General features: G+C 47.3%; 1 protein-coding gene across 3 annotated transcripts in view; it reads right to left on the bottom strand.

Moving 5' to 3' along the window:
- The window catches only part of ZNF236 (zinc finger protein 236), a 1,086,161-nt gene that overhangs the window by 441,404 nt on the left and 621,442 nt on the right, over nucleotides 1–23,315 (bottom strand). For all 3 annotated transcript variants that reach the window (XM_069218833.1, XM_069218835.1, XM_069218834.1), the window contains one exon: nucleotides 3,274–3,377. In XM_069218833.1, coding sequence (XP_069074934.1) covers nucleotides 3,274–3,377 — 104 coding nt within the window. The remainder of the gene's footprint in view (nucleotides 1–3,273; nucleotides 3,378–23,315) is intronic.

Genomic DNA, 23,315 nt, shown 5'->3' with positions numbered 1-23,315 from the left:
CCCCACCACTGCCAGCACCACTGCCAGCAGCAGCAGCCCTAGTTGGAAGCCGTTCGAGGTTGCAGGGGGAAGGGCTGGAGCCTCCCGCCACCACTGCTAACACCGTCACCAGCACCGCTGCCAGCAGCAGCAGCCTCAGTGGGCAGCCGTCCGAGAATGCAGGAGAAGGGCTGGAGCATTCCCCCACCACTGCTAGCACCGCCACCAGCACCGCTGCCAGCAGCAGCAGCCCCAGTGGGCAGCCGTCCGAGGCTGCAGGGGAAGGGCTGGAGCCTCCCCTCACCACTGCCAGCACCGCCGCCAGAAGCAGCAGCCCCAGTAGGCAGTCGTCCGAGGCTGCTGGGGAAGGGCTGGAGCCTCCCCCACCACTGCTAGCACCGCCACCAGCACCCCCAAGCAGTACCACTGCCAACAGCAGCAGCCCTAGTGGGCAGCCATCCGAGGCTGCAGGGGAAGGGCTGGAGGCTCCCCCCACCACTGCTAGCACCACCACCGGCACCACTGCCAGCAGCAGCAGCCCCAGTGGGCAGCCTTCCAAGGCTGCAGGGGAAGTGCTGGAGCCTTCCCCACCACTGCCAGCACCACCACTGCCACCACTGAGTAGTCATCACCGCCAGGACAGTGTGTAGTCCTGCATCCATGGGCTGTAGTGCGGCCTGGCCCCAGCAAATCCTGTGGGTCTCACACCCAGGTGAGAGACTGTGACCTTGCACTCCCCAAGATCTGCATCACAGAGTATGTTGCCCCCTCCAGAACCAGTGAAGAAGCCATCCACTCACCCCTTCCTTCCCAGGATGAATCTCACTGGGCACAATGCCCCCTCCAGAACCAGTGGGCAAATCACCCACTTGAGAGACTGTGGCCTTGCAGTCCCCAGGACCAAGCAGTGGGCAAATCACCCACTTGAGAGACTGTGGCCTTGCACTCCCCAGGACAGAGCCCAGGGCATGTTGCCCCCTCCAGGACCAGTGGCGTTGTACCATCTTCCGGCTGAGGTGCCCCCCCCATTCCGCCGTTCCCCTGAGGTGCCTGTCTATTTTCGACCTGATGCCCCTGCAGTGTTCTCTCCGTGTTGTTGCAGGAGTGAGGGTGGGACTTGGACTTTGTGATTTGGCCCTGTGGCCCAGGGACACTGAGGACTGGGCAGTGTCCCTTGCATTGTAATTATGTATATTCTTTTTGATTTGGATGCACGTATTTCACCTATATTTATCTTATTACAGCCTTTTTACACTATAGTAGTTGTCCTTGCATTATTCCTGAGGGATATGGGGTATATATGCTATGTTACTGCTTCTGGTTGTGTGTATGGTGTTGGGGGTGGGGGTGTTGCGTGTGTGTGTCACTCTCTTTTTTCTCCCCCCTCCCCTGTATGCTGGGCAGCAGTACTCACCGTGGTCGTCTTCGCCGGCGTTGGTGTTTGTAATGGAGCAGAAGGAAGAAGAGCATGGGGAACACATGCAGCTCGGGCCCCATTGCTGTGTGGTGCTTCTCTGAGTCTCCGGAGGTGAGTTGTTTCCCTTCTGTGTTCTGTTCCCACCAGGCTTTTGATGTTGTTGGTACCGCCCAGGAAAATATGACGGATAGGAGTGTAATATTACTGTGGGCAGTACATTGTTTTCCACCTGGCTGTTGGCGGTTACTGCCGTGGTGCCTGTTGGTTTCGCCGTGGCGGTTGGTGTGTTAAAGTGGTTGTCTGTCTGAGCGGTTCTGCCGTGGTCATAATTTCATATTTATTACCGCCGGCCTGTTGGCGGTACTACCGCCGCTTTATCATCGACCGCCAGGGTTGTAATGAGGGCCAATGTGTTTTCATCATTAAATGTCAAATACCAATATAATATACATGTGTATTTGTCCCTCCCTCCGTATGACATTTTGCTGTAAATTTGGGGTGATGTTTCCACTCAGAATGCTGCATATCAAAAAATACAAAATATTAATGTATAACTTTTTGACAGCTGGATGACAGGCATGCTGCTGATCTTTTGCGGGTGATGTTTGGTGGCTATGCAGGTCTGGGAATATGGTGATGGAAGTTTACAACATAATACCTGATGTTTGAGGGCAAGAGCTGCCACAGAAGGCGAGGTATGGAGCAAGGCTGGGGAACATGATGTATGGCACTGATCTTAAGGGTATATTTGCATGGCAGAACCACTGGATACTGTGGTAAAATGAAAAGTTATTCGTCTTTGATAACAATCCTTCTGGTGGATACTTTATTACCCTGCATATTCCTCTAAATTTGAGCACCCCCAGAAGCCAAACAAGATGCATAAGCTTAGTAACAGCTTTCGCACATCAGAAGGTAGTGTTGTCTCCATCTAGGCAACAGAAGCAAAGTTAGTGTGATTTCATTTGTAGCCATATAATGCCACCCGGTATCCTGACATCAGTAACTCGTACGTGCACCTTTCATGGAACACAGGGTTACACTCTCTGCCAAAAAGCCTTTCCTATACTGCCTCCATTTCTTGGACTCTTAACCTGGAGCAGTGGGAAAATCCCCAGGATTCTACTTGGTAGAGGAGGAAGCCTACACTACCACGCTTTCCAGGAAGGGATGAAAAGTCAGAAATGTGGGTTCCTCAGGAGCCAGTAAGGACCTGTGGGCAATGAGCGACTTTCTGTTTAAAGGCTACAATCTGGGGTAACCAATCTGGTGTAACCAATTATTAACACACAACAAAGAGGAGGAGTGTGGTTTCATACTAAACAAGTAAAAGCTTTAGAAGCTACTTTGAAATCTTGTGGCCTACCGAAATACGATTCTTTGACTGTTAACTACAGCATGAACAGGAGCCAGGGAAAATATGAGTGAGGAATCAGCAAAGCATGAACAAATTTTAAACTGGCATATACAAATGGAAACTAACTGCACTAATGAACAAACGAGCATTTACGCAAATGCCAGTAACAAAAAGAAGGCGCTTCCAAAGAAACTAAGTGGGCATTTGGGACTGAAATCCACACACAAACACTTTTCTGTCCACAGTATTCCAAGCTATTACCTTGCTGAGGGGGACACATATTGTGAACCTCTCATCTATGTTTGTAAGAGGTGCGATGACCCTTCTACGAAGAATCTTGTAATAAATGTTTCAAGGCTCTCTCTCTGAAATTCCATGTAATCTTGGTCAAGCTCCACAATATCTTTTTTTCTGCTAGCTTACACATACAAGCACACACATAGAATTGACAAATGTGTTTTCATAGCCCCATAAGATATATTGTCAAATGAACGACCTTGTATAAATTACATTTACTGACCTGTGTGGGTCTTTACATGACAATCCAGAGTTGACTTCACTGTAAAGGTCTTTCCACATTCACCACATTTATAGGGTTTCTCTCCTGTATGAATACGGGTATGTCTATAGACAAGAACAAATGACCATGAGAAGCATACAAGTACATCTTTGATTAGGGATAAAAATGTGAATATTATATGAGTCCATGCATAAATAAGGTGAGTGATTTACACGTTTTGAATGAGAGGTGCATTGTTTGTTTAACCTCTGCAGCAATCCTTTTGATTAGTTTATGTTTATTCAAAAGACTGCTGAGCATGTAGCAACATGATTTCCGATACAATTACAGCCAATATTATAATGGGTAATATAAAAATGTAAGGTATTAAGTACAGCTACCAATTCTGCAAAAGCAGGAGTATTTGCAAGGTGGATCCTAACGCTGCTCTATGTGAATATACACACAGACAACAAGTATGATAATTAACATACATATTTATACACATTGTTTTTTTTCAGTTTTAGGCAATTATCCCTCTTTGCCTTCAAGTTTTAGTAATGATTCTTTTAGCAGGGTTTAAGTTCCAGCATATAGGACCTTTAACTTTAAAAGAGTGAACCTTGATGCAATGGAGGGAGATATGGGTGAAATGAAACTGGCAAGTCTTAGACTGCAAGTTGAGTTAGAAAGGTGATCAGGCCAATTGACATGGACAACCTTAAATACTACCATACCCAGCTTGAAAATAAAGACTGATATTCTGGCACAGAGGCAACTAGCATGGTGGTAATAGGATGGGGCAGGAACAGGTAATTGTACAGGACTCCAGTAGAATAGTCCAGGACTAAGTCTAACTTGTAGCAACTTGTTCATGTGAAGTAGGGGCAGAATACAATGGAATGATTACATTTAGAATAGGGAAGACCTCTGGATGAGGAAGGCATTATTTAGTAGTTGGCGCTATTGCAATCCAGAATCCGATCTGAAAAAAAATATATATCTGCAGTCCACACTTCTCGTACATATATGTCTAATGTGATTTTCAAAGTTGCCTGCCAACCCAGTGGTGTCATTTTCTCCATGGGTGCTCCCAATCCAGACACAACTGCGTCTGCTGTAAAAGTCATGTGAGAATTATGCTCTTTCTCCTACTTGTGGAAAATCATGCATAATCTAGCAACTAAAAGATAGTTTTACTTCCTTTGTTACTAGCAACAGACTTGCCTTAGTCCTGCTTCTCTCTCATGGACCCTTGTGTCTAGAACAGTCTCTTGTGTAACCTGACAATGGATAAATGCAAGAATCCACCAGTCCCAACAATTTCAGCTACTGTGATGTTTGTTAAAAGTGAATATCCCTCTAAGCATTTCATTCTATCTTTGGTTTGGAAAGCAAATGTTTACTGAATAGCCATATTGGTGACCAGAATTTTCTTAGTCTCGCTTGGGGTCATCTGAGCTTGAGTTACATTTAATGTGAATCTCAGGGCATGAAGCAGTAAATCCGCCATTTCTTCACAGAATTACTATTTATTAGCCGCCAGTGAGATGTGGATATATCCCCTCACTTCTACAAGCAGCCAAAGGTGACATTAATCACTGACAAACATTTCATGACCACTCTTGGCACTGTTGTTTCCCAAAGGTCAAACCTATGAAATGTAAATGCTTGTTATACACTTTAAACAGGAGGTATTTCAAGGGCACAGGAAGCATCAGTACTTCACAGAGTATAGTCATTGATTGCACGGCTTTTTATAAATTAACATTCATTCTTTTGGTTATGTTCTGTAATGTGGTAATTCAAACAGTCGCAGCTCGCTTGACAATGAAGGGGCGGCGCATGGGGGGATTAAATAAAACAAATAAAAAATGTTTTAAAAATTGAAAAAAAAAAAAATCACTTACCTGTGCCGCTGCCGCGCTGCTCCTCTCCTCTTGCAGGTACAGGTTCCCAGCCTGCTCTGCGCCAATCCTGATGCTGCTCAGAGCAGAGTCCGGACTGGCTGGGAGCACCCTGGCTGAGTGCTCCCAGGCAGACAGGGATCCTGTGCAGGCTCTCTCCAGCCCAGCAACACAGTTGCTGGGCTGACGAGAGCACTGTGCGCAAGTGTGTTTGGCCGGCCCGAGAAGGACGGTCAAACATACCTGTGTTCTGAGGGGGGGGGGGGGGGGGGGGGGGGATACTGAGCACTCCCCCTCACACTCGTCACCCCGAGGCCCCGCCCCTTTTCCACAAAAACGATAATACACAAAGTTTATTATCGTTTTTGTGGAAAAGGATTGCAGCTAATGCTGCTGCCAGGGGGGACGACGCTCTTCCTCCCTTATGGAGGAACCACTCCTGAATTCAAATACGTTGGTTTGATTCATTCATTTGCTGAGTTCAAGGCCAGGAAAGAGCTTAAAGGGCGACCTACTTTGTTAACACCCTGATATTTGTATTAGGTTTCTCCTGCACAGCACTTGCGCTGTGCTTGCAAAGTCTTTTGTTTTGAAAAAAAGACATTAAAGGGACTTACAACCAGCCCCTTACTTACATGCACTTACCATTAGCCTAGTCCAACACCACACTTATTTAGCACCTGCTGACTGGCCTGCACGTCGTCTACTTTCACTTCCTGCTTTCTCCTTTGCTGTGCATGCCATCAGACCAAGTACTCCCTTCGGTCACTGCTTACAGGCTTTTGCCCAGCGTCCTCCCGCTAACCACATGCTTTACAAGGTACTTTTTTTTTTTTTACTTTTAAAAATGCACTCACTCGGAATGCACGTGTCTGCACTGCAGTCTGTCTGCTCTGTATTACTTTTCTTGCTTGCTTCCTTGGGCTCCCACTTAAAGCTTTGTCTCCACGCCATGCACTCAACCAGAAGGCCTCGTTGTCTCGCCCATGTGATTTAAGACGATGTCCCTTGCTCTGTGCCCTCTTTTCATTCTGTTTTTCTTTCCATCCCCAACTTTCTGCAGGTTGATTCGGAAGCAACACAAAAAAACGCAATACGTGGAATGTGGTCTGTTGCAGGGGATCCCTGACGTGTAAACTCACTAGCATGCGACTTTGTAGTAGTATATGAAACTTTTTTTTAAAATGCGTAGGTAAAAAAAAGTCAATCCACTAGTGCGCCCCATCTGTGGCCTAAATGTCCCAGCATGCTTATTCAAATCCAGTTCACGAGTGAAGGTGACAGAAAAATGGTGTCGTATTTTCATTTGTTTTCTTTATGGTGAGTAGGCAGATGAAGCCTCAGCTGAGCCACAAGCGCATGCTTTCCCAACAAGCTTAAAAAAATGTGAAAGTAACCTTGTTTGTAGCTCTTTTGCACCGTGTGCACTTTATAAAAATAACAATTGAAAAAAGAACTGTAGTATGGATCCTCACAATCAAAATGAGCACAGGGCGCGCTCATGAAGATCAGTAACAGAGAATTACAACTTTTAATGATAACGACTACAAGATAAGTTGTATGTGATATTGTAATGCAGTATACAATGCCAACATTAAAATGTTCACAGAGGTCCACTGAAAATTTCAGGAAGCCTGTTGTGTTACTACACGTTTAAAATTTACCTTGTCTCCCCTAAATATGGTATATAGTGAATGTTTAGCTTCTGTTGTGTTGCTTTTTACTGCCTATTATGTATTTGTAAAATTCTACAGAATTGCAATATTTAAAGAACACATTATAAAGACGGCAGACAGACTGAACCCAGAAAGACTCTTTTCGGTATACCTGGGCTCTAAAAACAGGTGAATCAGCAAAAGGCAAAAGTTGAAGTTTTGACTTCTAAGTGCAAGGCAAGTCCTTCATGTTTGATAATCGCCGCATGTGGATAGCATGTCATAAAAGTACGGTTTCATTTTCCGCTGGCCGTGCCCTACATGACTCTTCTTTAGGACACGTGTTTAAATCTTACAATGTGCATTACTGATTCACAAGTACAGGATGGGTGTGTAGAACACAATTCCAATGTTGCGCTGCTATCCTCCACCGCACTGCTACTCTAAGCGTACACCGAACAAGCTACACAGATGAAGGGGTAGATGGGATTGTTTCTGTTGCTGTGTAACAAGAATTAAGGTAAATAAAAATGCTATGACATGGTCAAAGCTGGCCACGTCATAGCGATTTTTCACGTTATCTCAAGTGGTAAAGCAGCTCAACTGTTGTGAAACATGTAAAAAACACTGCCAACGCTAATAGATTTCGCATAGGCGAAACCTAATAGCGTTGCCAATGCTTGTTTTAAATGTAGCTCCTCTGTGACTCAATCAAATAAGAGGTCCATGACTTCAAGCAGTAGGACGTGTGAAGTTGCTATATTTTACTATCAGAAGGTTGTAAATATCGTGACTTCACAACAAAATGCAGAAACATTCGTATACAATATCCAACGTCTGCTGTTCTAGAAATAAGAAATGTTTATTTACATGTAGCCCTGATTCTGCATCGCGGTGAAAACAATGAAATCAGAAACGGGTTAGAATTTAACAAGTCCATGGTAAAAAAGGACTCAACAGAGCTTATCCAGAGCTAGTTTTATCCAAATCATATTCATATAAGGTCAACTCGTAGCGTTAGCAAATTGCAGGCTCTTCAGGGTTAAAACCAACGACGTTTTCCATTACAATCGAAGCGTGAAAAGAACAAACCCTTCACTTCTCCCTAAGATAGTCTGTGATCTGCATAACAACGAATCAAAGTTTAATGTCCTTCAAACACCTATCTACTCAAACTGAACATACTGCATTTTTTAGACACAAGGAGAGATTTACGACTATATGGACAGGACCAAACTGATAACCTAATCAATTACTCAGTGATCGATTAAAAACAGGTTAATGCAATCTATCTCTAAATGGATTGCCTTTTGTACATCTTGGTGTTAACAACTGGATAATAAACTTATTTCTGTTAAGCTTAAGGCCCATTTGAGTAGAGGTAAGCATGGTTACGTAATATCCCACTGAATGAAATCTGAAAAGTGGCCACTTGGGATCAATTCCATACTTTCACAAAGCACTACAGTCTTGGTTCTGGCACGAGATAAAACTAGTAATAGCCAACATACTCCGAGGAAGCTTTTTCCCTAGACCCAATATGATTTCAGTATAAAATGGCTACTATTCATCTTTATTTGTTCTGCATTGGAGTAATCTTCTAGAAGTCATAAACGACCATCCCCACCTCTCTGGCTTTTCTCATCCATATTGATGAATACTCACAAACTCCGTCATGCTGCCTTTATCTCTACTTATCTGTCAAAGTAAACTTGCTCTAAGAGGAAACTGCCAGTGCAGTGCATGCTGGAACCCAGGGACCCCCACTGAATCATTATTGGAACCCCTCCCAACCCCCTCCCCCACGCACACACACTGACTCAATACTGAAAGCTGCCGGGGACCTAAACTGTTCATATTATATAATTTTCTAAGAAGTCACGGACCCCCTGAGTAGGCATTGCGGACCCCAGGGGTCCCCAGATCACAGGTTGGGAACCACTGATCTAGATCACATAAAGGCACACGTGAACTTTGGAGGTACTTTTCAAAAGTAAAGCCTATAATGCCTCATTTAACTTCATTCACTACACACCTACCAACAGGCTACCAACGGAGCTGAATAGTAGTCTTATAACTGTTTAGAGGAGTATAATTTGGGTAACATTTTGGCTTAGACATGCTTAGATGATGCTCTCTTCTTACACTGGCCATGTTAAATTATCACCCTCTTTGGGTTTAATGGCAGAATAAGTGATCCAGGTCTCACACAAGTAGCAGGAAATTATTCTGACGTGGGACTATCAATGAGAATCCTATGAGCAGAACTTCATCATCACCCTCAAACAGAGTGGTATGATTCAGGATGGTTCACAAGTAAGCAAATTATTAATGCTAGTGCTGGCACCTCTTTGTAGCCCACCTCATCCTCTTGAAGGGTTCCTCGTTCTGATTCTTAGGCCCTCATTACGAGTCTGACATTCTTAAGACCACCAGACTCGGGGTGGCGGTAAGACCCCCAGACTAGGGGTGGCGCTCAGACTGGAGCGGTCGTGACCGTCAGACCGCCACATTACGACCGTGGCGGAGCCACCACGGTCCGACCGCTGACACTGTCAGGTTGCAGTCTGTCGACAACCTGGCAGTCTCTGCAGTTGTAATCCACCGGGGTGGTGCTGCATGCAGCACTGCCCTTGGGATTACAACTCCCCAATCCACCAGCCTCTTCATGGTGGTTGGACCGCCATGGAAAGGCTGGCAGAATGGGGGTGTCGGGGGCCCCTTAATGCCCATGCACTTGGCATGGGAGGTACAGGGGCCCCATGGACAGCCCCATCGTACTTTCCCAAAGTGAGATGGGTGCTGCTGCACTCGCCACACCACCACATTGCCACTGGCTCAATTACAAGCAAGCGTTAATGTTAAGGCCCTGTGGAGGAGATGGAGAGTCGTTTGGAGTGACCCCTGGGACACCACGAAGGACCAATACAGTAGAACCCGTGAGGAAGGGGACGACAATGCCGACAGAAGCGAACCTCCCAAGACATCACGCATATGCCCAGCAGCCCAGGAAGGCAGATCGCCTCAGGTACCAGCACCACTGCCCTAAAGGAGGGTTGTGGCTACAGGCAAGTGCCTATTCCCCAATTTTTCCAGTTGGGGTAGCAATGGGATGAAGGGGGAAAAGCACCTCATGGGATAAAAGGGCAGAACGAGTAGAAAGAATTGAGCACCAAAAGTGAGAAAAGGAGCACAGAGACGCCAACACTCACGGGAAAAGGTGGTGGGGAGCACACCGTTGATACAGTTTCAAGTATTATCCCGTGGGATTGTTCCTGCTGGTGACCGATTGGAACGAAGGAAGCAAGGGGTAAGACCTAATGATGCAACCAAAAACATTTAGGCAAGACAGCAGCCGGGAAGGACAAGAGCAAGGGATATACAGCCCACGGGAAATCACTAAATAAACAATAAAGAGAAATAGAAATGAATTCTGAGAATAACTTCTGATTACTTATTTTACACCACAAGACCACAGGGACGTCTGGCATGCTTGCCACAGCATAATTAGTGTTGCTGGATGTCTTCTGAATAAGATAAAACAGACTATTATCTAGGTAGAAGCTAGAGTACAGAGGGTTAAATGAAAAAGATTGGAGCTCGCTGACCCACCTAGCCGATGTAACTGCCTCCGATGTAACTGCCACCGAGTAGGCGGTCTTAAGAGTTAGGAATTTGAGCGGACAGCTAAGCAGGGGCTCAAATGAGGAGCTAATGAGAAATGTTAAGACCGAATTAAGGTCCCATTGGGGCATGATGAAAGGAGGAGGAAACAAATGTTGCAAACCTGTAAGACAATGCATCACAACAGGTGACAAACAGTGAAAGCTGTTCTGATAACCGCAAAAACAAAAATATGGCTTTAAGACAACCTTTAACAGTGCCCAGGGCAAAGTCTTGTTGGGCTAAAGACCGTACAAACAGTAATACCTTCAATGAGAGGGTTGAAAGTGGGTCACATGTGACTTCGGCACGTCGAAAGTGAGCCCCAGTGAATGCAGGAGCTTTGCCGTAATCTGGAGGTGGATGATGAGTGCCTGATGCGAGTCCACTTTCAGCAACCAGTCATTGAGGTAGAGGAAGACTGGGATCCTTAACCTCAGAAAGTGGGCACTTAGCTGCACTAGGAAGTACCAGGAATAATTAATGTGTCCTACTTCTGGAGCTGGCACCCTTTCAATGGCTATTTTGGCCAACAGTGCTTACATTTCCTGAGAGAGTGAGAAGAGATGGTCCTCTGCCACCCATTATAAGGATGGTGGCAGAGGGGTTTTCATGAAGGCAAGGGCATAAGCCCTCTGAAAAATTTGGAGCACCCGCCTATCGGAAGTGATTTTGGCACATTATGGGGCAGGTGATGCCTGATTCTACCACCAACAGGATGGTCGTGCTGGATAAAGGGCTCACTAAAGCGTCTTGGAGGCTGTGGCTGCCGGAGAGGTAGGGGACTGGACAGAGTGCGGAGAATGGCTCGCTCACCTCTGTGGAACCTGCGACTCCAGGCACAAAAAGGCTGCTGGGAAGCCTGCTGGTCGGATGGATAAGGTTGGCATTGTGGATGTCCATAGGAGCCCTGGCCATGACCACGGAAGGGAATAAAGGACTGTTGATGTGGTTCGGAAGCCAGAGCAAGACTCGGGGATCTGGCAGTGTCCCGGTTTTCACAAAACTGCGCGATCCTTATATCAGCTTTATCACCAAACAGGTGGGAGCCACCAAAGTGCATGCTGAAGAAGGATTCCTGGTCATTGCTCGAAGACCCCAGTGGATCGCAACCCGGTAAGGCAGCTAAGTGCCAGTGTAGAAGCCACAGCCCATTAAGTAACTGGTGTCGAGTCTGCACCAAAAGGCGAACTTAGCTGTGTCCTGACTGTCCACCAATGCTTGACTGAGCATGGCTCAGCTTTCTTCAGGCATGGGCAGAATCTGCGCAACCGAGTCCGACAGAGCATGGGAATATCAGTCCAAAAGGCATGTAGTGCTCAACAATTTCGAAGAAGTGACCAGCCTCTTTGATTCCCTATACTGCAAGGTGTAAGAGAATACATTTAGGTTGATCTTGCCTGCTGAGGTCGGCACCACCAGGCTCTTAGGAGAGGGATGCAGAGAGAGGAAGGCTGGTTCTCCTGGTGTGTGACAATGGCAACAGGCAACTAAATGGTGCACAGGAGGCCCTGTGCAAGGTGTAGCCCTGGCGCCCAGAAGAAAGTCTGTGAGGGCTTCATTAAAAGGGAGCTACCTCCAGGTGAAGCATCTCCCTAAAGACGTTGGCCCATCATCTCGAAGGCTAGCAGTTGCAGGTTAACAACTTTTGCTGCACTTCCTATTACAGCTGCGAAAAACGTGCCTTCCTACAAAACATAGCCTGGAGAGGATAGCGTGCCATAGTCAGGAGAGCTATCCAGACCACTGGCATCACCCAGCTCCTTATATAAATTGTATGCTTGGTTGGAGGCCTCCTCAAAGGGTCCATAGCTCTTTTCTTCATCTCCCCTCTTTCAGGTGCGATGGCCCATCTAGGTGTGGCAAGTTCAGAGGTGGATACAATCTGGACGGTGCCAAGTCTACATTGAGTGGTGTCAGGGTGGTGTGGTCTTGGAGTCGGATATTACGATAGGCTTGTGGTCCAGTTGCGCCAGTAGGATGGGGGCCAGGGTGGATGGAGGCATCTGTAGCAGCATTGGAACGTGTCCAGAAGGCTTGGCTTGCATCGGGGGTGAACCTGCCAGCGTTAACCCAATAGGGTCACCTGACTAAGAGAGGCCAAAGGCGCATGAGAGGCAGTCGGCAGCCCAACAATGGCATGCATGGCATCACAAAATTCTTTTAATTGGGTGGGGGGTCACTCTGGCCCTCAGGAACTCTAGGAAGCGCAGAGCAGGGCCTGCCATTGGCTCAACATGTGGAATGCTGGAGCAGGCCTCGAAGCACCTCGTTTGGAAGGGAAGCCGAAGAGAGCTTCCCTTTCTTGCGCTTCTTGGACTTACCGGACCTCGAGGAAGATGACTGTCTGCGTGAATTACTATGAGAGCAGTCCAGAGATCTCCCTCAGGAGCAGGAACGACGCAGTGCCTGCTTCTGCTGTGCTGCCAGGAGTTTAATCGCTTGCTCATGTATCTCCTCAGGGTGCATCAATTTGCTCTTGGTGCAGGCCTTTGGGTCGGGGCCCGACTCTAGGCATCAGAGACAGGCCAATTGGGGATCGGCCACAGATATCTGCCTGCTAGTTAGGGAACATATCCCTAATACACTGGGAGTAAATTGCTCAAAAACATTTGACAGAAAGTCAAAAAAGATGATCAAATAATGAACAAGGTAGCTCCCTGAAGTGGCTCTCTTGGCACGAAAAAAATTGAAACTGATGTCGGCACACTGAGGGGGATCCTATATAGGCACCACACATCACATCAGACACCAATCTGAACGAAGCCGCCTACCAGCACACAGATGTTCTGTAACAGTACAGGGTCCAAGGAAAGCACAGAGTTAATAAGTGATAGAAGTAGCTGGCTTGAGGATTGTCAATGCATTGTAATGCAGGATACTCTAAAGGGCATCTCCAATTCTTTCCTTAAATGGAGCAGAGTTAGGACGGTCCTGATGGATCAGCAATGCTGTTCCAGATTTTGCACTATCCAGTCTGATGGTGTCTAGGCTGCAGTGTGCTGAGAACCACCAGAATGTGTGAGCTTGTCTGCAGGATTAAAGAAGTACTGGCGATGACTGCTTTGTAAATATTGCAGATGATTTTGAAGAGGGTACAGGCTGGTAAGGGGTGCCAACTGAGTACCATAAGGATGGAGGCAAAGTGATCACTTTCTTTCAGGCCCTGGATAAGCTGTCCTGCAGCAGTGTCAGTGTGGAGTTTGGAAGATCATGGAGGAGGGTGTTACTATCATCCATATAGAATATTAAAAGGGTGTTAACAGCAGTTCTGAAGTCACTAGACCATGACCACAAGGCATCAAATAATATTCATTTTCTGATATGTTTTAGTGCTGCAAGATGATGGCTTTCTGCCATAATTATTACTACACCAGACTTTTACCAAAGTCCAGATGATGCTAATGTAAAAAAATAATGGGAAAGGAACCTCAGCTGCTGATAGAATCAACACAAAATCCAAGATCACACTTATCCTAACTGAAAGCCTTTCCACCAAACAGAAATAACAGACTAAGAAAAACATGTATTTATATAATGTCCGTAGTGACGTTGGGAAGGCTAATGTCCATATCAGCATTTTCTGTTGTAACATGGATATTTTCTGTACCTGTGTGAACAACTATTGTATCTAGCCTGACTATCAGCAAGTGATGCCGGGATGTTATAAATGTCAGTAAAGCCTAAACACTCTAGGCATTCACATCTCCCTGGGAGACGTCCATTTCTTTAAAGGGAATGACCCATTCTTCCTCTAACTCCGGGGTGTGCTCCATTTTAGAGCTATCTGATAATCTATGAGATAGTAACAGTATACTTCTCACCACCTCAAATCAGTAATGTAGAAGATGGGAGAGGCAGTACTGGCCAAACTATACAAAGTTAGATTATAATTCCTTCTGATTACACAGTGCAGCCTAGAATAGATTCTCTTCCTCTTAATTCCTCTTAAGTCGCTGGGAACACTGGATGGTGGGAACACCCTTGGGAAATTGGTGGAAGGAGATCTTGGAAATGAAGGATTATGTTTGGATGAAGTTTAGGGGATACAGCATTCAGAAATATCCCACTCACTGGAGTAATTGGTAGTACTTCTGCCTAAAAAACTGTAATCCTTGTCTGGATGGAAAGTTCATGAATTCTTAATTGCTTGTAGACAAGGCTATTGAAAGCTGAAGCCATAAGGATGGATACTAAATCAATCAATATAGCCAGTAATCAAGTTACGAGATCTGGAATAGCTGCAAGGAGAAATAGCAATAAAGTGGCAGCAGATTTCAACACTCATCAAGAAATACATACATTCAGGAGCTTCAGAATACTGTGAAGACACAAAGGTGAGAAAGGTCTCGTTCAGAGTGATGACCACATGAAAAAGCTACTTACCTGAAGAAACTATCTTTCCGGCGGATACTTTACCTACCTGCAGATTCCTCACCTGCAGAATATCCCACACACGTGTCAGACTGAATAAAAAAGGTCGCCAGTAGAGGGCACTGGACTCAGTCGACACTGCAAATGATGTCAGACGATACCCCTGAGGCAATAAAGTGCCAACCCCAGTGCATCAACGTGTCACTACTCTACTTCCCAAGCCTTCTAACGGAGAGGTTACAGTGATATCAAAGAAGGAATATAGTACCAAATATTGCAACATGGGAACTTATTAACTTTCCCTATATTCCACCCATCAAATGAGGAGGCAGGTGGTTCTATGAGGACAGAGTATTCACCAGAAAGATTGTTACCACAGGTAAGTAATGTTTCTTCTGAAGGATACTTCTACTTGCAGATTACTTACCTGTGAAACAGATTACAGAATCATACCCTGCCCCGGAGTAGGGTTGTTAGATGGCTAGATAAGGAAATCCTTCAAGACTGACCAAGCAAAGTGCCTATCCCTGCTGACCTCTGCATCCAGAGAGCAATGCCACCAGACAGTATTGCCACCTTACAGATGTCTATGACTGGGACACCTTGAGCATGTGCAGAAGTTGTTGACATAGCCATGGTGGAATGGGCCCTGACTCTTTCATGAGGCCCGTTCTTGGCTATGGCATTTCAGATCTTAATGCTTGCAGCAGATGATCCATCGAGACAGAGTCCTCTTATGTACTGCCTTATCCTTTTTGGTGCCACAGTAACTGGTAGTAATTCACTGCCTGACAAGGACCCCAACTGATGTAATTGTTCCTCTGTCAAAGGATGAGGTGGATTGTACTGTTGTAAGGCCTGTGGTTAGTCTCCATTTTAAGTTACTGGTTTAGCTTGACATCTTATTCTAACTGTGACTTTTTACATATTTTCCACTAACACAAGAATGTGCTGCAGACACATTTACTCTTGGTAGGCATTGTAACCCTGAAGTCTGCACATTTAGTCCAAAGAAGTACAATCACAATGAGATGCCCTTGTTTTCTCTTTCTGTGCTCAATATGAGGGATGGATGGATGCCATCCACTTATGCTAGACAAACCAAAGTAGCTGTTCTGTATCTCTGCGCAGCACGTTAAGGACAGTGCTTTGTTATAGCATCCATGCTACACTCGGGGAAGAGGAGAATTTCATCCTGAATTATCAAGGAACCGCTGTGACTGAGATTGAGCCCTGCTGACTACAACCTTCATCCTGCAAAGGAAGATAGTCTGCACATTTAGACCGGCTTCCTGACACTTAAAACCAAGGTAGGGATTAGACTATCCCAACTGGTCTAGTTGAGGGTACTCCCAATATTTTTTCTTTAGTATAGTATTAGTAACAGATAGGAGTTAGGTAACATTCGTAACAATTAACATGGTTGAATTGTTTCTATTTTTCACAATTCTAATAATGCTGATTACAGTAACATGTCTCAACTGTAATAGCTAATCTGTCTAATCTAATGCCTAATCAGCTCATTCCTACTGATATAATCATTTCAATACATGTTTTGAATTTTTTTTTTGCATCTTTCTTGTGTATAAATGAGTGACAAAATTAAAGGTTGGGATATGTTTCCACTGATTTCTTGGGAATCGGTTGTTCATGTTCGAGGTCACCAATAACATCTATTATTCAAGTCAATTCAGAGGTTTGGCTGTTGTACTGTGAACTAGCTAAAACAAGCATTTACTGATGATATATATATATATATATAAGTCTCTATGTTGAGAAATTCTTGTTTATTGTGTTGTAATTTTGTATTAGTATTGAGAAAAACAATGAAAATACATTGTAACACAGCATCAATATGCAAATAAGTAAACCAAAAAGAGCAGTATTTAACTGATAATGGATCTTGCACAATATGGTCCAAAGATCGCATGAGGTTTGCTTGAGGAAGGGCTATAAAAACAAAGCGTAGGCATAAGCAACAGAATATTCAAACTGTGGCAGGGAAAGAATGGGAAAAGAATGCCAGAAGAAGATGACAGGATAATAGGGATGGGTTGGGGGCAATCGATGATGGGAAACAGAACACCAACGCCAAAGGGGGGAGAAGGGGGAAAGAGGAGGGGGGTAGGTAGAGAATGGGGGTCTCAAAGAAATACGCTGCCAAAATAGGGGGCAACCGGCTGGCTCGGGTAACATTCCGAGGTGGGGCCACCACATAGTAACCCTGCATCCCTGTATGTCGACCCCTTTATTGGTGAAAGTCACTACGGTCAAAGATTCTATAAAACTATTGCAGATGTAATCCGTCGCGCAGCAAAGGCTAACAGGCAAGGTAGGATCAGAAGCAAGGATAAGCTGCGCCTTGGCGTTCTGGTGATTCTAAAAATAAGGGGTATGGAGACATGGATGGGAGAAAGGTGAGACACCTTCAGGTCTTGCAAGGCTTGTTGAGAAACATACAGAAAAAGGAAACAAGGGGGTGGGAGGTGGCTGGAGATTGGCGTCAGAAAAGGTAAGAAAGATGATAGAAGAAAGTAGAAAAAAATATAAAATGAAATATAAATATATATATAGAAGGGGTGGTAAGGGGAGGAGGAAGGATAACTAGACTAGACGGACGGATGTGGTGGCTGCAGGGCAAGGACGGTAAGAAGGGAGAGAGTGTGAAAAGGGAGGGAAAGTGGGGGGGGGCAAAGTGGGGGGAGTGTAAGGGAAAGGGCGTGGGAGGTGCGTGAGATTAACTGGTGGACAATAATGGCAACTATGATGCAGTCGGGACACCCGTAAGGAAGGGGTCCGATACTTGAGCAAAGATGACCGCCCGATCCTGAAGTTTATATATGACGCTCTCATGTGTGGCTATGCTAGTCATGGCCACAATCCATTCCTCGGGTGTGGGGGGAGTTGCACATCTCCAGTGGCGCAGGATGCATATTTTCGCGGTAGCCAAGGCTGTATGTAGAAGCCTCTTTTGCGGTCGCGATAAGGCCGGTAGGGAGGTCGTGTCGTGCAGCAGGAGTAATGAGGGGGTAAAGGAGTTGGAAGCAACATGCATTTCCGACAGGACACGTTCCACGAATTCCATAGGGGTTGTACCAACAGGTAGCTACTGAATACGTGGAGCAAGTCAAAGCTTGGATCCGCACAGCGCCAGCATGACGCATGCGGGAGAAGGCCGGTCCTATGCAACTTCACCGGGGTACAGTACCAATCATGAAGTATTTTGAAGAGACAGAACTTTAAACGTGCTTCGTGCGTACCTCTGTCTAATGCTTCCACCATGTCTGCCCAGTCCTCCTCATCAAAATTCTGCTGGAGGCGGGCTTGCCATTGTAAAAGCAGTTTATCCAGAACAAGTCAAGAGGATAGGTGGCTGGTAAGGACTTTATATAAGCCAGACATTACGCCCTTGTGTCTCCCCCATGTCGTCAAGTAAGCTATTATGGGTGAGGGTTGCTGCCCCCTTCGGGCCACTTCAGGGTGGTGATGCATACAATGCCGGAGTTGCATGTATCTTCACTCCTGTGCAGGATGTAAGTGAAATTCCTCCTGCAAATTGGCAAAAGGTTTGATCCTACCGTTCTCCAGCACCTGAAGTAGGCAGCCAAGACTGACGTCCCCCCATTGCGGCCAGTTAAGGGCCGTTCCACTTATGCGTATACTATCATTGTACCACAAGGGAGCCTGGGTGTGGAGAAAGGGGTGGATCCGCAGAAGACGGTGAGCCCTCTGCCATGCCACACTGGTCGCCTTCAGAATAGGATTCGGTTCGTGAGAGGGCGCAGGACTATCCCAGGGGATTTGCGAATGGCAGCCACCAGCGGCTCCAACGCCAGCAGGAACAGCAAGGGGGGGGGGAGAGGGCACCCTTGCTGTGTTCCTCTACCAATAGGAAAAGGATCCGAGAGAAAGCCTCTGCAATTTACCCGCGCCGTAGGATGGTCATACAGCAGACAGACTTTGGAGATAAATTGATCACCCAGGCCGAACTTCGCCAATGTTGCAGATAAGTATGGACATTCTATGCAGTCAAATGCCTTTTCTGCATTAAGGGGCAGTGCTAACGCGGCCTCTGGCATGTCCCGACCCCCCATAGGGCGTGGCAAAGGGTACGAAGATGATTCCTTGATTTGCAGCCCGGCACAAATCCGATCTGTGTCCGGTGTATGACAGACGGGATGATCTTACGCAGGTGATTCGCCAGGACACTGGCAAATATCTTGATATCGCCGTTCAGGAGGTATATTGGTCGTTAACTACCACAAAGTAGATGGTCCGGCCGGGTTTTGGTATAACGGCAATTATGGCAGTGTTGGAGATCGCCCCCAGAGAGTCCAGCTGACACCTCATCTGGCGCCCCATGTAGGACATCCAGCGTTTCTTCTCCCGCCCACTTGTAGAACTCCGCAGGGAATCTGTCTTCACCAGGCGATTTATAATACGGGAGAGCGGAGGCAACATGTAGGAGTTCCTGCCGGGTGATGTCCCCCTCCCACCTCCCAGCAGTTCTCAGCCCTCGTCGGAAAGCGAGGGCAGAGTAACTGTATTGAGAAAAGCCTCTATCTGGGTAAGAGAAGACTGTGATTCTGGGGCATAGAGGTGACGGTAAAAGGTTGCAAATTTGTCTACTATCTCTTGCGGGTGTGTGAGAGTCTCCCCCGTACGGGCCTTGATGGCCGGTATAGCTAGGGTCGCCTCTCGCTGGCGAAACTGAGCTGCCAACAAGCGCCCAGCCTTCTTCCCCTGCTCGTAGTGACGACCTTGTAACGATGAAGCGTGTATTCGGCCTGAAAAGTAAAGAGTTTGTTCAAAGCCACACGGGCTCTCTCCAGTTCCCTTCCGGTGGGGAGGGTGGGGTGGGCTCTGTATTGTCGAGTCAATCGTTCAATGTCAGTTTGTAAGATGGCTTGCTGCGCCGCCCTGTTCTTGTTTGCTAGCGCGGTGTCATGCATCATGGGGCCCCGTAATGTTGCCTTGGCCACTGCCCAGGTAACCCTCCTAGATGTCACTGAGCTGAGGTTGTCCCGGATGTAGGTGGATGCGTGTGCTTGCAGCTGCGCCTTCCCTTGAGGGGTTCGGTAGCGGTGAACAGCAAATCGCCATGGCTTGCGGCCTGGGGATACCAGACCCAGTTGGATAACTAAAAGAATCGGGGAGTGGTCCGACAGATCCCCACCTAATATGCGAGCGTCCTGTGTGTGCGCCATTAGGCTATGTGAAATAAGGAATTATTCCAGTCGGGATTGGGTACTATGGACCGGAGATAGAAAGGTATACTCCCTATCCGCTGGGTGTGTCAATCTCCAGAAGTCTACTAGGTCGTCCTGGATTACGTCAGACTACAATGCTCTGTCTCCGTTATTAGTGGTATCCAGAGGCCCAGTCCTGTCTAGTATTGCATCTCTAGCCAGATTCCAGTCTCCACCAATAATGTATCGGGAAGCCCCAATCTCCATCAGGAGACGGTTGATACGTAGAAAAAACTGCCTTTTGGAGCCAATTGGGCCATAGGCGGAACCCACACAGAGCGAAGAACCGCCCAGTTTCAATTTGGCAAACACATAACGTCCCTCTGGGTCGACCCACGTTTTGGTAACTGTGAAAGGCAGGCTTTTCCACAGTAATATTTCAACACCGCACTTCCGCAAAGCACTGATCCGTTCGTCTTGCGGGGGAGGACTACAGCTGGACAGCACTGCCCCCACCCAGTCCCGTCGTAGCGTGTCCGATTCAGACCTGGTCAGATGCATCTCCTGAAGGAAAGCTACATCGGCCCGCTTGGTGTTGAGGTGCAAGAGGATTTTCTTCTGTTTAATGAATGTTCCAAGAAACAACCCGTAGCGGGGTGTGTGAGGTGGGCGAATGTCCAGGCGGCAAGGGTGGATGCTATGGTGAGGGGGAAGAAAGAAACAGGGGAAAGAAACCATCAGGGGGGAAGGGGTGGGGGATGTGGAGTCCTGCGATGTAAAAGTCCGGTAGAATTATGAGTGGGGGAGAGAAGCATGGAGAGGACAGAGATAAAGAGGAGCAAAATATAAAGAGACACCAGGGTTGAGAGGAATAAGAGAGTGCAAGATGGAGAGCGAAAATATGAAATATATAAAAAAAAGAAAGTGTAAAAAGATATAATAACCGGGCGGGAGGATGGGGGAAGGAGAAAGAAAGGAAAGTGTGAAAAAGGGGTGATGAAAGGAGCGGGGCGAAGACAAGCAAGAGACAGGGATAATAAAGCAAAACTGATCCCAGCTCAGGGAAAGGAGATAGTTAAGAAAGTATGAAAAGGATAAGGGAGGAGAAGGGGCATGGGGGAAGAAACGAAAGAAAAGGATGGAGCAAAACAAAAGCCCCAGAAATCCTAAACCTTAATCTGCGGGTCTATACCTGAACCCTGAGAGTCCCAGCGCAAGGCTGGCCTGCCCAATGTCGCCGCACGTGTAACGGAGGAGGGGGGAATGGGGGAAAGAGGGGAGGAAAGCGGAAATAAGCATGAGCAAAGGAAGGGGACAGAGATAAACAAAGCTGGACCCTAAAAATATCAACACCAGAACCTCAAAAGGAAAATTCAAAAGTGACGAACGATCAATCAGTTAGGATTATAATATGAGCTATTGAGTTAACTTAACTGTGGAGCTGCAAGGCTCAGGAAGTAAGCAATGTCCATCGTACCATCAGTCCCAACAGGGTCTGAGTAGACCTATGAACCTATGTGGTACCCACATTATATCCGTATGAGAACATTACTGTATATTGCTGTATAAGAATAACAAAATAACAAAACACCCAACGTTATGCAATAATATAGGTAGGTACTCAGCCAGCCATTGGATTGGAGAGGGATCTGCCAGCCCCAGTCCAGGAGAGGCCACAGTTGTCAGGCCCTCAACTTCCTGCCGCCCAATAGGAAATAGCAAGTTCAAGTGGGTTCCACAGAGGGCTTCAAGGGGGAACGGGACTTGTCTCTGTTCGCCACCTGCGTGTGAAATGCCACCGCGTGCAGCACCTGCCCCCTGTCGTCATGGCTGTTCATGAGTCTCTCCAGGTCCCGTCCCCTGGGGTGGGAGACAGTAGGGTGGCGGTCAAACGCTGACCCTCCTGGGGCAAGGTCCTGAGACAAAGCATTCTGGTCAACGACTGCTGGGTCCAGAGGTGGATTCGGGGTGGAAGTCTCCATGGGCGACAGGCCATCCAAGAAAGAGCGCAGGTCTTCCGGGTCATAAAAGTCTTTGGACATACCATTTTTTGTAATCCACATTCTCACCGGTTTGAACAGGCCAAACTTCACCTCCATCCGACGCACCCAGGGTCGGAGGGCCAGGAACGCCCTCCGACGGTCACTAGTTTCCTTAGAGAAGTCCGCTATCATTCGGATCACCTGTCCGTCCATCTGGCAGGGACCTTGCGTGCGTGCTCTCTGTATTAGTTGACGGGCTTGCGCATGACGAAGAAGGCAGGCTATGATCGTTCGGGGCCAGGTGGCCGTATCGGGTCTCCTAGGACCCAGCCTATGCAAGGGGTGGGTCAAAGTTAATGCCAGTGAGTTTGGGCAGCGTCTCTCTCAAAAGTGCTTGAATGTCCTCACCCTCAATGTTTTCGGGAAACCCCCAGGAATCGGACGTTGTCCCTCCGGCTCCAGTCCTCTAGGTCCATCAACTTACTACGAAGAAACAGAAGTTCTTGATCCCTATCCTGAGAAGAAGCGACCTGAGCCTCTATCGTTGTCACCCGTTGTTCCAATCCCAGTACGCAGTTTTGGAAGCCTGCAATATCCAGAAGGAGGGATTTAGTATCCGCAGGCAAGGGGATCATTGCGCTGTCCAGCCCCTCAAGCCTGCGGCCCACCGTCGAGATTTCCTGGAGGATACGATCCATAGTGGATTCCTGGGCCGAGTCCGCCATCGCGTGGTGTCGGGCGGGAGGTAGCGCCGCCGAGGTAGGGGGTGGCACCTTTGACTGAAGTATGGCCTCAGAAAAGAGCAACTGTCTTGCTGGTTTGCCTGAGTTCTTGTTGGACGACTTGCCGCCTGGCATCTCTGGCCCTGCCGCAGGGCCTAGTAGCGATGGTGTGACAAACTGGGGGTCCCAGCGGTCCTCTCCTAGGGTTAAAGTCAGTAGGCCCGTCTGGCTCCGTCCGATTCAGCTGGGAGAGGGCATAGAGACCAAACAGCAGTTCAGAATGGGGTGCCACTCTGAATGCTTCCTCCCTGTGTCCCTCAGCATCGCGTTGGGCTTCCATAAAGGCTGCTTTAGCTGGGGCTTCCGCTCGTCCCAAGCAGCAGAGGGCACATGGAGGCACCGTACTGCACAAGCTGGCAGACCTCGCACTAACAGGTCGCCCATCGTTGAGAAGCGCCCAGTGCGTCCATCCGGCCTCTCCACCTACCACCCCCAGCACTGTCAACACGGCCTCCGCTGATCCCCGTACACTTGTCACAGTAGCAAAGGTTCTCCATCCTCTGGGCAGGCG

This window comes from Pleurodeles waltl, chromosome 2_1 (assembly GCF_031143425.1).
Source record: "Pleurodeles waltl isolate 20211129_DDA chromosome 2_1, aPleWal1.hap1.20221129, whole genome shotgun sequence".
Lineage (NCBI taxonomy): Eukaryota > Metazoa > Chordata > Amphibia > Caudata > Salamandridae > Pleurodeles > Pleurodeles waltl.
The sequence above is the reverse complement of the archived record's forward strand: the minus strand, read 5'-3'. Positions and strand labels throughout refer to the sequence as shown.